Genomic DNA, 14,260 nt, shown 5'->3' on the forward strand with positions numbered 1-14,260 from the left:
GTTTCTCCTATATAACACGTGTATTCCCTCCCCGCAGGGCCCTTCGGTACGGCGGCTTCCCCTGGGTGTTACTCCGCGTTCTGGAATAAACCCTGGTCCCAGTCAGGGGACGCTCTCCCATCCCTGTCTGTGGTCCCGTGCCTTTCTGTCCGCCTCGGGCAGAGCTGACCGCCCAGCCGGCGCGTCCCTGTCAGCGGAGCGGCTCCCGCGCGCCGCGCCGAGAAACCGCGCACTCCTACCGCTCCTTCTGCTGGCTGGCGGGGACGGCGGCTCAGGCGGACCTTTAAAGTCATGGCTGCCACAGACGTGGTCTCTCCTCCTCTATTGAACTCTCTACTGCAATACTTTATCTTTGAAAAAGTACCTCTTGATGTATTTATTTATTCATGTACCTATTTATCTTTAGGACACAAATGCTGCCCTGAACAGCATTGCCAGGAAGTTGAAGGATATGGAGGCAGAGCACGATGGCTGCAGCAAGATCCTGAGGCTTCAGGCCAAGCATCTGGATTTCAAGAATACACGACAGGAGTATCTCATCAAAGAACTGGAAGTAAAGCTTTCTCCCTGCTGCTGGGAGCCTCAGCAAGCATTGGCAAAACTGAGCAGTTTCATTTTTGAAACCTCTGAGTTAGGCTATGAGTGCCTTGTGTTTGATTAACAAAATGCAGAGCATCACTTGGCAGGAAAGGTGGATTCACTAACTGAAGTGCTTAGAGTCAGCTTCAGTCTCACATACTTGCTACTTTGCTTTACCTGTCCAAAATGAATGACTTCATTTGTATCTGTGTAACTTTAGGTGTCTTAAATGACTTTTAATATTAATTTCTTTTTCTTGATCTTTGTTGCATCACTTGAAGGCAGGAGTCCTTTTGGAGTGTATTGTTCTTTTCAGATCAGTCATCAGTCTAAGTGAAAATATTTTTTTGACAGGAAACAGTGTAGTTAAAATTGCATGTGAATTTCTATTATAGCAGCTCTGTAGTTACTGCTATTGCTAGAAGCATTTTTTCAATTGAAATTCCATGTCCAGGCCTTTACATGGAGATAAGTATCTGTGAGTATAAAAAATGCAGCAAGAACATAATCCTACATCAATTTCTTTAACTAAACAAAAACTTTTATTTTAATATTCTGGATATGTAATTGTTTTCTTTTACTTATTTATTGATATGAGTTTTCACAGTTCTAAAGCGCAAGTAGTTCAGATGCCACAAATTGGTTTATGGAGACCCAATAAACTGAAGAAATTAAGTTGTCTTTGCATGATGTTATCATCTTTCTGGACATGAATGTTTTCAAAATGTACTTTTAGGCAGAAACAGTGAAAATAAAGAAACTGGAAGAAGATGCTGCAGCAGCAAGATTAGCACATATACAATGTAAATCCGCTACAGAAATCATGCAGGTAAACTTTTAGTTAAATATGTGGTAGAAGTTTACAATGAAACAGAAGATGAAAGAAGATGTACCTTGTAAAGGTACAATCTTTGAAAAATGCCAGGACTTCCTTGCTCCAGTGAAAACACTGAGTAGATTTTTTGCAATGAGTGTCAAAATTGCAAAAGGTAATAGAAAAATATCTCCTATTCTCAGGGGACTATTAAGTTAATAGAATAAATATTAAAATAAAATGTCACATTCTTATGTTTGAGAATTCAAAGTAGCATTGAAACAGTGAGGGGAAAGGAAATGTTTCACAGTAGTTAAACTGTTAAAATGTTCTGTCCTGTATCTTTGGAATGGGTACTTAGATAATTTTGGAGATACAGTGCATACATCCAACTTCTCTAGGTGTGAGATATTAATGCATCCTGAGACTGCAGTTTCAAATTTCAGCTGAGTACATTTTGGCTTCAAAGCTATTATATCTGCAGTTACCAAAGAATACATGAAAAAATGTAATATGTATACTTGAATATCAAATTCTTGTGTTATTAAACTGTATCACACAGGGTTTGATCCATTAAAGCAATTAGGGTTTATTTTAAAAAACAAGTATGAAAAACCTGTAAGATAATTGCTCAGTGATCTCATACTGACTAACAAAGCCTTCATATTGGACTTTTGAAAAACCAGACGAGAAAACAAGAAGGAATATCATCTTTTTTTTTTTCACCAGTAAGCATTGACACTTTCTCAGTTATTTTCTTATGACCTTCTCTAAGTACAGTCCCTTAGATTTCTGAAGTGATAATTAAATAAGTAGTGATGATTCAGTTTTCTTGATTCCTTCTCTACTTCTACAACATACAAAGGAACTGGAGGGTAGCATTCCTTGAAGTTAGAGATTTATCTTTTATAGGTGAAGAACTGGTAAGGTTTCCTTCCTTGTTTATGTACATGAACAAGCTCCACATGCGCTTTGCTCTGAGTGCAAGTGTAGCTTTTACTGTTAATCCCACCTTTTTAGGAGTCTACTTAAAAAAATAGAATTCTCCTGGAAAACTTCAGTAATACAAATAATTGAAAACAGGAAAATCCAAACTCCATGAAAGGACAACAGAATGTGCTTTTGGTCGGCATATCTATTTCCTTCTGTTTTGAACTTTATGTATTAATACGTTTTTACATTGTTCAACGCTTTCCAATGCCGTATAGAATTAATAGAATGTATTCAGCTGTAAAAAGCAGAACAGAACAGCAAACAGCATTAAAGACCATGGTAGTCTTTCCTAACTTCCTTTAACTGCTTCCTTATCACTTGGTAGTTGAGAATTCAAGAACTTGAAGGCACTTTGAAGGAAGAGCAACGTGGCAGGAGAGAAGCTTTTTCAGGGGTATCAAGGAAAGATTTCAGAGAGTCAGAAAATGCACATGAGAGAGGAAAAAAAGTGTAAGTTTCCTTTTAAAGCTGTTATAAAATGACAGTAGACACTTGGAGTACAACTTGTAGTTTACATTCCCTGCAATTTTCAGTCAGCAGAAAATCTGGTGCAATGTGCCAAACCAAACTAAAGGTTCAGAACCTGGCAGTCCATTAATAACAGGCCCATATCAGTAACCAAAGGTATTGTGAATGGTACAGATAATAACTAGCCTATTACAGATCATTTGCCAAATAAAAAATTTTGAAAATCATAGTTATGGTTAGGTCCAGCCTCCAGTAGTGGTTGGGGTGAGTGTAGGAAAACACAGCCAGCAGGTCTAGAAAAGATGGCTTTTCTATATACACTTAGATTATTATGAAGACATTATTTTCCACTTATGTGACTCAGCTGGATCTCTAAGACTCCCGTCATGAAGTTGTCTATCATTTATAGTGGGTAATCTTTGTTTTCAACTTTTGAATGGCTGTTGAAAGCTTTAAATGGTTAAAAAATATTGAAAGGTGTGACAGCAGAGGAAATCTCTTGGGATGTTTCCTGCCCAGCACAGTCTGCTGTGCCTGTGGTAGCAGAACTTGGGTGAGCTCTCTTTCAGCCTAGAGCTATATGGCTCTGTATACACAGGTGTTTATGTTGACTTACACAAGTAGTAGTGGAGAAGGAAAGAAACTGGCTTTTCCTACAAGAAAGGAAGTTTGTGGCCTGAGCAACTCATACAAGATTCATGGTGATGGAGATGTTTTTTAGTAAGATACTTAAAACTTGAGCTGGAAAAGCCTTTGTCATCCTCTGCAAAAATCAATTTGAAGCAAGCTTTTGGTTTTCCTGACACTGTGCCTAAATGCTCAGGCAATCTTTTTAGATTCTTCCTTGGATTCCTGTCTCTGCTTCTGTCTCCTTTATATACTATTGTTTGGCCTTGGAGTTTCCTCATCAGTTGCCTGTTTAGTCATGTCGGGCTCTTGATAGATCTGTTTTCCTGACTGACACAGTACAAGAACAGATTAAAATTCTGGGCAGTCTGCTTTAAAAGTCACTCCAGAGTAGAGTCAGGCATGTGGAAACCTTAAGAGCAAGAACTGTACTTGAAATCAGCGTTGATGATGCAAGATGTGACATGGTCTCTCTGAAGACAGCTGTTGTGTTAATTAAAATATGAAGAATTCTGTTTCTTATACGTAACTTTGGGGTCATATCCAAATAATCTTATGAACTGCATGTCACGAGGCTTGGTAGCTGAAAATATAACCTCTTGAAAAATCTTTCTTAGAAGGAATATAAATGTCTTCATTCAATTAAGAAAGGCAAGCAGTTTCAGCATCCATGTGATGTGCTAAAGTGGTATCTGGCAAATCCATTGATTATCCTTTAAAAGAGCACAGTGCATTTGCCAAAAATAATTTTGGGTAAAGTATCTTTGTGTGGAAACTTTCCAGTTTACAAAGACAGCATTTATCCTCCAGCGTGCAATGGAAAGACTAGGTTGAGGAAAGGAAGGAAACTGAAGAATCCCCTGGGACATTAGTGACTCCTCCTGGCAGCTTCAGCCTGCATGAAGGCTCAATAGTAAGGAAAAAAATGTGGCACACATCGTTTAGTTTAGGTGTTTTTTAAAACATACTGTCAAAATATGTACTGTGCTGAAGATTTGCTGCATTTGCTGTGCTGAGCTGTGGAAGAACTCTGCTATACTCTTACCCTTTTTGTTATTATGCTACCTTTTAAAAAATTTAATACATGAATAAATGTAACCAATGCCTTGGAGAAGCTAATTTGAAAATGTTTTTTTAAAGTATGGGTAGGATGTACTGGCATTCCTAATTAAGGCATTTTGTAGATATGGATCGTCATTTCATGTGAAGAATGTTCTGTCTTTCTACCCAACTTTTTTGTCACGTTTTATTAGCTACCATCGTAGAAATGTTTCTTTCTCTTTCATACACTCTTTTAGTTTTAGTGCATGTATTTGACTGTAAAAATTGCTTGACAATTATTTCAAGCTTTCAGATGGAAAAGCAGGGGGGTTATTTTGTTGCTGTTTTGTTTTTTGCATGTTTTGCTGTGGATTTGGCACATTGGATGTATTTTACTGGATTATTTTCTGAAAACTTTCTCCTCTTATATGACCACTTTGGGCCTTTCTACTGTCTTTACTCAGCTACACCTTGAATAACAATTGTCCCATCTTTTTGCATAGCAGTATGGACAAAGGAAAGTTCTTAGCATGTTTAGAAAATCTCTCCTTTCATTATGTGGTAACATTTGCTCTCTTTCTACTCTTAGCAATATACATTTTTTTTGCTGGTGGCTTGGAAACGTCTCCTCTTTCTCTGTCAGAGCTCTGAGCATGGAAGGTGCGTGAGGTCTGTTCCCTGTGGACAGGAGCGGAGACCTGCATCAGAGAGTCTTCAGATCTGTGGGTGTCTTTTGTTCAGCTGATGGAGTTATTCCCCACTTTGTCTTAGTGCTGTCCACTGCCCAGGCAGATCTGTCATTCATAAACTGGAGGCAAATAAAATCAGGATCTTCTTTTTTCTTTCTGGGAGCATAACAGCTTCTTCCATGCAAGCATTAATGTATTAAAAGACATTTGCTGGCCTACTTAGCCTGAAAAAGTCATTTCATCAGGCACAAAAGGAATATATATAGAGAAAAGCAACTGTCTGCCTTAACTGTGGGCATTAATGATTGCTATTTCTAACTACAAAACACAATTGCAAGCTCAAAATATTCTGCTAGAAACTTAAAGTGCTTGCTAGTTGTTGCTGTGGTAGGAGTTTTCCTTTTTATTCGTATTCCTTAGTAAAATATATGTTATACATGACAAGAATTCAGGACAAGATTCCATTCATGATCAAGATTTCTGGTAATGGTGTAGACTCAAAATTAATGTTATGTTACTGAAAGGTTAAAAAAAAAAAGATTGTCTCACTGTCATATTCATAGAGCTGGTTATTTTAATTGTTTTACTCAAAGGATTTCAAACCACAAGACTGTCCTGAGCAGGTGATAAAATATTCATTTTTGGAAGAGTTGTATTACTGGTTGCCTTATGAGATCAGGTATTTATGGCCTTGGATGGCTTTGCGTATTTCCCAAAGCTGTTTGTATTTGTTTGGGAAGCAGAAGTGCCTGTATGTGATCCTGTTTACTCCATTGAGACAGCTCTGATTTTGCTGCCCAAAATGAAAAAGCAGAAGGCTGTAGCAGAAACTAAGCATAGGTAACATTTAATATATTGCTGTTGGTCTTTGCTATACCCATGCCTAAATTATGTAAAAATGTCAGTGTATTTTACTTTCCTTCATTTTCCCTTCCTGCTTTCCTGACCTGTACAGTATTTTTTCATATTTTATACCACTTCTACGCTCCCTATGTTCTTTCCACTCTGGTCTGATAATCTTATCTTGATCTCTGACTGTACTGATACAGTCTTCATGGCATTTGAGAAACATTAAGATAACATTTCTGTTATCTTAATCAAAGTTTCTAAGGCACTTGTATGTACTAAAAGTATGAAGAATTGAATTTCTACTGCATGCTGTTGTTGCTAAAATTTATTTATAACCTGAATCACTTTATTATACCACTGATTAAAATCACTGTAATAAATGAGGCACAGTTTGTGGAGTTTGATGGAGCTGTAGGACTATTTTGGCCAGATATTTAATCATATATAATACATGCAAAACAAAATTTTAAAATAATTTAAGTGTATTGTGTTGCCAACTTGCCAACTGCCTTGCCAGACAGTTTTCTGTGCGCTGTGCAGGTGTTGGGGCACAGTTTGAATGCACCTCAAGGTATTAACATGGGTGAATGAATTGCATCCACTAAGAGCATGGAAATTTTTATCTGTGCCAGGTCATGATTGTGGCCCCCACAGGACTGCGATTTACTCACATACTTTATTTACATACTGTGTCTAATTAGATAAATTTAGTGAAATCTATTTTCTTACTCTGCTGTAATATTATGCAATATTTTGGCTGCCATTATTAGAAATGAACTGAGGAATTTTGTAAAGCTGTGAGAATGAGCCTTGAGGGCTCATTTTCAGCTGCGCGCAGCACTGCTACCACACATAGGATGCATCTCTTTATCTCTTTTGATTTTAACATTGCCCAGCTACAGCAATTAATTTTTTTCTTTGTGTTCCAGAGGGAGATGTCCATCCTCCTGAACTTATACCAGACCCTGGCAAATGCCCAGGTGCTTTCCAGACAGACAAACGTGCCCCCGGAAGAGTTACCTTGGACAGAGCTTTGTGCACTCTTGCATGAGAATGTTGAAGCCCTGGTCTCAAACTTCAGCAAGGCTAACCAGAGGGTGAGTGTCCCCAGGCATCAGCTGCCTCTGCTGAGCTCAGTGACATTTGTTCACACTGCAGTCTCGTTAAAAAGGACTGATATTCATCCCCCCCAAAGGATTTGGACACTAACAAATAAACACTGTTTATTTTGGCTTGTCCACAGCTCAGTTTGATGCTGTTGCTGTGGGCCTTTAGATGTGACTGGAGTGTGCCTCAAGTCTCTCAGCTCCACCTTCTGTGCAGGACATTCTGAAAGGAATATCTGATACTAGCAACAGGGACCTAATTAAAAGATAATAAATTCATCTTACTGATGAAGAATTCACAGAATGTAGTCATTTACAGTCATAAAGCAAGTTTTTCTTCTACCATAATCCATTGGCAAAATAGGCTTTCTCCAGGAATACCGTTTTTAAATTATGTGTTTATGGTTCAGATCTACTATTTGAAAGAATGCCAGTGTGGGATTTTTTGTTTAATTGTAACTTTTGGATTATGACATTTTTGGAAATACCGATTATAAAACATGTCAGCATTTGTGTGAAGGAGGAGCTGTACTTTTCTGCATGATAATAATGCAAGTGAGCTTACATCACCTCTCCTCCCAGAAAACCTTGTGGTTTTAGGAAAAAAAAGCCCCTTTTTAAGTAAGTCAGCTGGCTCCAGAGACTAAGCTAAGAGTGGCTAAGCCACTCTTTAGGGTTTCACTTTGTTTTCTGGTTTATTTCTCTTTTGAAGTAGAAGAGGAAAGGGAAGGAAAGAGAAGGGAAGGGGTGAATATTGTTGGCAGTGTTTGTGGGGCTTGTATCTTTTTGTGCCTGCTTTTTAATTAAGCATTTTTATTGAGACTGATCATGAGGTCTGTAGGGCTCTTCTCATGTACTTAGCATCTGTTCTGGGATTTTAGACTGTGTTGTTTTTTTTCTACAGTTCAGTTTCCCTACAGTTCAGTGTGATCTATCTGGAAGTGTCTTGCTAATATTTTCTAGCAACAAGTGCAGGTGTGTGCATTTGGAGATCATTGTTGGCTCGGTTCATTCCTCCATTTAGTTTGCATGGGATGTGTGGTGTTAAACCACAAGAGTGAATCACACACACACAGAATCACACACACAGAAATTCTAGGTTGGAAGAGACCTTTAAGATCATCGAGTCCAACCCATGTTCTAATACCTCAACTAGATCATGGCACCAAGTGCCACATCCAGTCTTTTTTTAAACTCTTCGAGGGATGGTGACTCCACGACCTCCCTGGGTAGATGATTCCAGTATTTGACTACTCTTTCTGTAAAATACTTCCTCCTTATTTCTAGCTTGCATCTCCCTTGGCGCAGCTTGAGACTGTGTCCTCTTGTTCTGTCGGTTGTTGCCCGGAGAAAGAGACCGACCCCCAGCTCACCACAGCTACCCTTCAGGAAGTTGAAGAGGGTGATAAGGTCACCCCTGAGTCTCCTTTTCTCCAGGCTGAACAACCCCAGCTCCCTCAGTCGCTCTTCATATGGCTTGTGTTCCAATCCCCTCACCAGCCTCGTTGCTCTCCTTTGGACACGCTCAAGCATCTCAAGAATCCTTTCATGCTTGTTGAAAACACATCATAAACTTAGGAGCTATTTAGAAAGAAAACATTCTCTATGTTAGAATTCCCTGAGATTGTTTTAAAAGTTAATAATAATCTGGAATGTCTTGGCTTTGCAAAAAAAAAAAAAAAAAAAAAAAAAAAAAACCAAAAAAACACCCCCAAAAAAACCAAACCAAAACCAAAACAACCCCACCAAAACCCAAAAAAACCCGAACAAAACAAAAAATTAAATGCCATTTTAAATTATTGTTTGCGATCATCACAAGATTTCAACAGAGTTAAGCGTCTCTGCTTTACTGATACTACGGTGAGAAGTGGTTTTAAAATGTAAAACTGTCACTGCTTGTAAAAGGAGTTATTTGCAATCCAAAATGTTATTCCACAAAAACTATTTACTGTCTTTATCATCACATTCCTTCACACCTGTTTCAGTTAAAAGCATTGTAAAGAAAGGAAACAGATGTCCCTTTTTATTTCTGAGTTACTGCAACTTACTTCACAGAATAATGCTGTATTTGATGCAGATTTCAGGGCTGGAAGTCTTTGCATGGTGAAAACTTAAATTTGTCTAGTTTCATATTCCAACCTTCCTTACACTTTTCCTTTCACTTACACTGGTTTTCTACTTGGTAGAGCAGTGTTCTCTCTGAAATTGGAGGATGTTACTACTAAGTCAACCCCTAAAACTGTACTGTGGGCAGACAAGTAGTGTTGGACCTTCTGTGAGCTGTCACAGTATTGGTGAATTGTTGTCAGAAATCAGGAGTCATTTGCAGTTGATGATTGTGGCAATTTCCCTCCTACCATTGCTTTGGTTTCATATATCTGATTCTCTAATTGTTGACTAGAAGAGATACTTTTATCACTGTCATTACTAACATTTTTTATTCCTTTAATGAATCATTGGAATGGCAAAACTAAGAATTTTCTTTTTGCTCTTGTCTAGGTAAAAACCATCTAGTTAGTATTTCTTCCACTTTGGTTTGGTTTCTTTCTGTTGCAGGAATGTGAAGAGAGGTAGCAGAAAAGCAGGCAAAAACTGTGTGGCCTTGAACAAATGTGTGCACAACTGACCCAGGAAAACAATTCCTTGGAAAATTCATTATCAACTGCTCACAAGGAGTGAATGAATCATTGGAATGGCAAAACTAAGAATTTTCTTTTTGCTCTTGTCTAGGTAAAAACCATCTAGTTAATAGTTCTTCCACTTTGGTTTGGTTTCTTTCTGTTGCAGGAATGTGAAGAGAGGAAGCAGAAAAGCAGGCAAAAACTGTGTGGCCTTGAACAAATGTGTGCACAACTGACCCAGGAAAACAATTCCTTAGAAAATTCATTATTAGATGCTTTCAAGGCACGCTCACCCCTGCTGGCAGCCTGTGCGCTGCTGTCAGGGGCCCTGTGCTCTCTCTACGGCCGACTGTGCGCCACGTCTTGCCAAAGAGACATTCTCCAGGAACGGGTGAACCAGCACCAACTCTTGAACCACAAGATCGTCAGCCTCCTTTATGCTCTCCCTGCTGTGGTGGAAAGAAACCAGGACGAAGGCAGGCTGAGGCAGAGAAGAGCCAAGAACCTGCTTTATGTGTTCCGAAGAGCCGTGATCGCAGTTCTGGCTGCTAACAGGCTGAGGGCTCTGGCCCGATATTCTTGTACCTTTTTTGTCTGGACAGATGGATGCAGAGGAAGCTCTGGAATTCAAGTTTGTCTGGGAGAATCCAGAGGCAGGCATCCTTTGACACGTAAGTGAAATGTTCTTAAAATGTTATGTCAAATTACATGCTTAGGGAATAACAAAGAGCAATATTATTATTATTGCTAGGGCATAAAGACATATTTAATGACATTCTGACAATTATTATTTATGGATTTATGGTTTTTGTGTTTCTTCATGAAAGTATTTCACTCCAAGAGCAAATGCCTACTCTTATGTTAAGCATTGCAAGTAAAATTGCAATTATGCACATGAACTCAACAGTATCTGATAGCCTTGATATTTGTGTTACGGATTTCAGAACTAGGCGCTGCAGCATCTTCTCTGTGGTAAAGATCTTGCAATGCTCCTAAATGATTAACTGTCACCTTTTTTTTTTTTTTTAAAGTATTTCCTCTTCTTTTTCTAATAATTTTTAATACCTATTTCCTACTAAAATTCCTAGAATTTTCCACCAAAATTGCTTTCTGATTCAGGTAAAATATTAGCCTAGGATTTTAAAATTTTCTTTTGAGATTATGTCTACTTGCCCCTTTCTGTTACTAGACCAGTTTATACTTCCCTCTAAAAGGATAAATAGTATCAAAATGTTTTCCAAATTAGAAGATTCATCTACTTTTTTTAAAAAAAGTAATTCTGGAAGCATGCTTAAAACACTCTAAATTGTTCCGTCTAATTTGTTGTTTATATGCTTATTTTTGGTTAATTTCTAAAAGAGCTGGAGATAGCAGTGTGCCATATCTTAGTGATTCAGTTATCCTGCTAGCTGCAATTCTCTTTCACAGGTTTTGGAGAGGAAGGAGTTGACTGTATTGAAGCACTTCACTGGTTGACTAGTTCTAACCTCTATACTGCAATAATCAGTTCCATCTCAGAACTGGAGGGTGTTCTCACCAAACAAGGTAATTTTAACTGGATATTGTTGTAGCAGAAATACATAATAGACGCCTTTGACTAGAGGTTATATCCTGAGCTAGTCAATACAGATTTTAGTGGGACTGTTTCCCTGAAGGAGTAATTTCATTGCAAGATACAATAATAACTCTTTTCTACATTCTCTGAATGATCACATCTCTGTACTGTTGGAACAGATTCATTTTCTTTAACAGCTGATAGGATATTATATCCTTTCAGTATACAGAGCCACAGAAGCTGAAGGCTGGAGAGTGTTTCTGCAGTTTATTTACAGTGAGAACTGATACACGTTCCCTTGGTCCATCTGCATTGCTGCCATCCCTGGTTCTTTATTAACCTCTACTTTTAGAGTCTCCACATTTTTGTCACAGAAAAAAGGATACAAGAAGAGGGATACTTTATGTGAATAAAGGGAAATAGCAGGACAAAGACAAGATGATGCATTTTCCAAAAGGCTAAACACTAAATTGGTATAAAAGTTGCCATTCAATCAAATGTCTTTAGATTCAGTCGCAGGCACTTTCTTCTTTGATCACGCTGTTTTCAAGAAATTGAAAATTAAAAAGCAAAGTTTGAACAGCGCTTCAGATTCTGTATTCTGTGTTTCAGAATATTTACAGCTTCCATCTTGTATAAATGAAAAAGAATGGGATATTACAAGAAACCGGACCTAATAACCTGCTCGAGGTTTCCTTTGTGGTGTTGTTTCTTAAAGATGCACAGTCCTGGCTTTTTGGACACTCATTTATCAGTGCAGCCAGGAACTGTTTTGCACAACTGATGGACAACCTGAGCGTTCTGATGGAGACAGTTCAAGGGAACGCTCGCGGGTGCAGAGCCTACCTGGAGAGGGACTCCCTCACACAGAGGCTGCCTCGTGGGCTCCAGACAGTAAATGCCCAGGCCCTGGAAACTGGATTGTATGACAGACTGCCCAGCACAGTAAGCAGATTTACAGTCCTCCTTCAGGAAAATAGGTTTACAGCAATGGTGAAGCTCCCTCGATAGCAGCATTTATTTGGTTTCAGGCTGGTGATGAGTCCATGACAATGAAGTACTACTACATGAACACTAAGAACTAGATTTGTCACGCATTAGAGTGTGAATAGGTCTTTTTGTTTATTGACAAACGATTTCTGGAGGAGAGTTAGTGAAGTCGGCCGGCAGATGGTGAACGCCCAGGCTAGCCGGCCAGCCCGCCTTCAGCCAAAGGGATGTTGCCGTGCAGGACTGCCACTCCGCAGGAGGAAGAGGCGACTCTCCAGCTAGTGGCAAAATCGGGTTTATTGAGTCCCCGGAGGGACCAAACGTACCCAAGAGATCCAGGAACAAGAGAGCCCCGAGGGCGGGCAAACACTGGGTTTTTAAAGGCAGTGGGAGGTAGGGGTGGTAACAACACATGAACAAATCAGAGTCTGGGGAAGGGGGATACATAGGTGACAGACATAAAAGGAGAACCAATTGCAACAAACGGAGGGAGGGCCCCCGGCCCCTGAACCAATCACCCGACGCTCTGGCTAGAAGGTTCTAGAGATAGAGGCAGGAGTGCCGGGTGACTGGCAGGCAGCCGGGGGCGGGGAATTAAAAAGATACATCGGTAACTGGGGCAACCGGGGAGGGGTTGGGAGATTGACAAGTAACTGTGGAACAGAGGGGAACAAAGGCAGAACCATTAACATCATAACATGGGGGAAACAGAACATACTAGACACAAACCACAACAGGTTAGCGTATCCAAGGAAAAGATTTTTTTTTCAAGTTCTGTCAGATCTGTATTAGCTTATAAGAACAAATTTGCTTTTGGCTTGATGTAAGTGTTAAGGTTGCTTTTTATTATTGTTTCCTATTTTCTCATGTTTACCATCCTTTCTTTCAGTAAAGATAACCTTCTTCCCTTTAACCAAAATGAAAAGACAAACACTTTCTCTCATAATATTTTATAGTAGACTTTAGGTGAAAATAGTAGTTCTTTGTAAACAGAATTTGCAGTAACCCTTGGTAGGTGACAGGTTCAGACTTTTGTGTATGTCTTTTAGAGACAGAGGAAAAAATGATGGTTTTGTCTTCACTTTCTTGGGTCTTAAATATTATTCATTTTATTGCTAAAATAGCAGATTTTATAGCCCATCAAGTTGTTTTTGTTTGCTGACAGAGAAACATAGCAATCTTGCAGCAAGAAATATTTGGATTTTTACAAAGGCCTCATGCAGCAGAGGTAGAGTCCCACTCACTGCACCTGCAGCTTGCAGCATGCAGATGGGCTTTCAACGAGATGCAAAAAGATGCTGAAAAAGCCTGCAGACTGCAAGAGCAATTAAATGAACTTCAGCGTGTAAGTACATTTGACTTGGAGACTCTCTTGCTTAAAAGAGATTCTCCTTTCTACACATTTTTTGATTTGTTTTATTTTGGAAAACCAGCATAAAATTGATTTACTTTCAATAGAATTTTCCAGAAAACTTGTCCAGTAAATGTCACTAAACTAGAAGACAGATGTATTTAGAAATACCCTTTTCCCACTGGAGTTTCCTTTTGATTTGTAGAAGGAGGTATCCTGTATGAATGACAGTTTGGTCTTCAGCAATGCAGGTTCTCCCATTTGTTGGAAATGTTGATGTGATTTATGTATCCTAAAAGAAGATTTCACTTCCACAGAGTAAAGTCAGCTGGAATGAACGTATTCAATAAGAGTACGTTCATGAGAAGTTCATGAAATATAAATGTAGCAGTTTTAACTCCGAATGGATGTTGATGAAAAACATAATAATGGACGTTTTTATAATAAAAACAATTCAAATTTTACTGGGTCTGTTTCCCTGAAGAAGTTACTTTACGGCAGGGGGAGAAAAAGCCTCCTCCGACATTGTCCGTAGCACAAATGCCCAAAATTCCCCTGAGTCTTTTGCTGTTGCTGA

General features: G+C 38.9%; 1 protein-coding gene across 1 annotated transcript in view; it reads left to right on the forward strand.

Moving 5' to 3' along the window:
- The first annotated feature begins 451 nt into the window (after nt 1-451).
- Nucleotides 452-14,260, forward strand: part of LOC136569854 (coiled-coil domain-containing protein 171-like) — a 36,530-nt gene continuing 22,721 nt past the window's right edge. The window contains exons 1-7 of the mRNA XM_066570211.1: nt 452-553; nt 1,316-1,408; nt 6,990-7,157; nt 9,954-10,458; nt 11,216-11,332; nt 12,061-12,287; nt 13,498-13,677. Of these exons, the coding sequence (XP_066426308.1) occupies nt 452-553; nt 1,316-1,408; nt 6,990-7,157; nt 9,954-10,458; nt 11,216-11,332; nt 12,061-12,287; nt 13,498-13,677 (1,392 nt within the window). The remainder of the gene's footprint in view (nt 554-1,315; nt 1,409-6,989; nt 7,158-9,953; nt 10,459-11,215; nt 11,333-12,060; nt 12,288-13,497; nt 13,678-14,260) is intronic.

Source organism: Molothrus aeneus, unplaced genomic scaffold, assembly GCF_037042795.1.
Source record: "Molothrus aeneus isolate 106 unplaced genomic scaffold, BPBGC_Maene_1.0 scaffold_289, whole genome shotgun sequence".
Lineage (NCBI taxonomy): Eukaryota > Metazoa > Chordata > Aves > Passeriformes > Icteridae > Molothrus > Molothrus aeneus.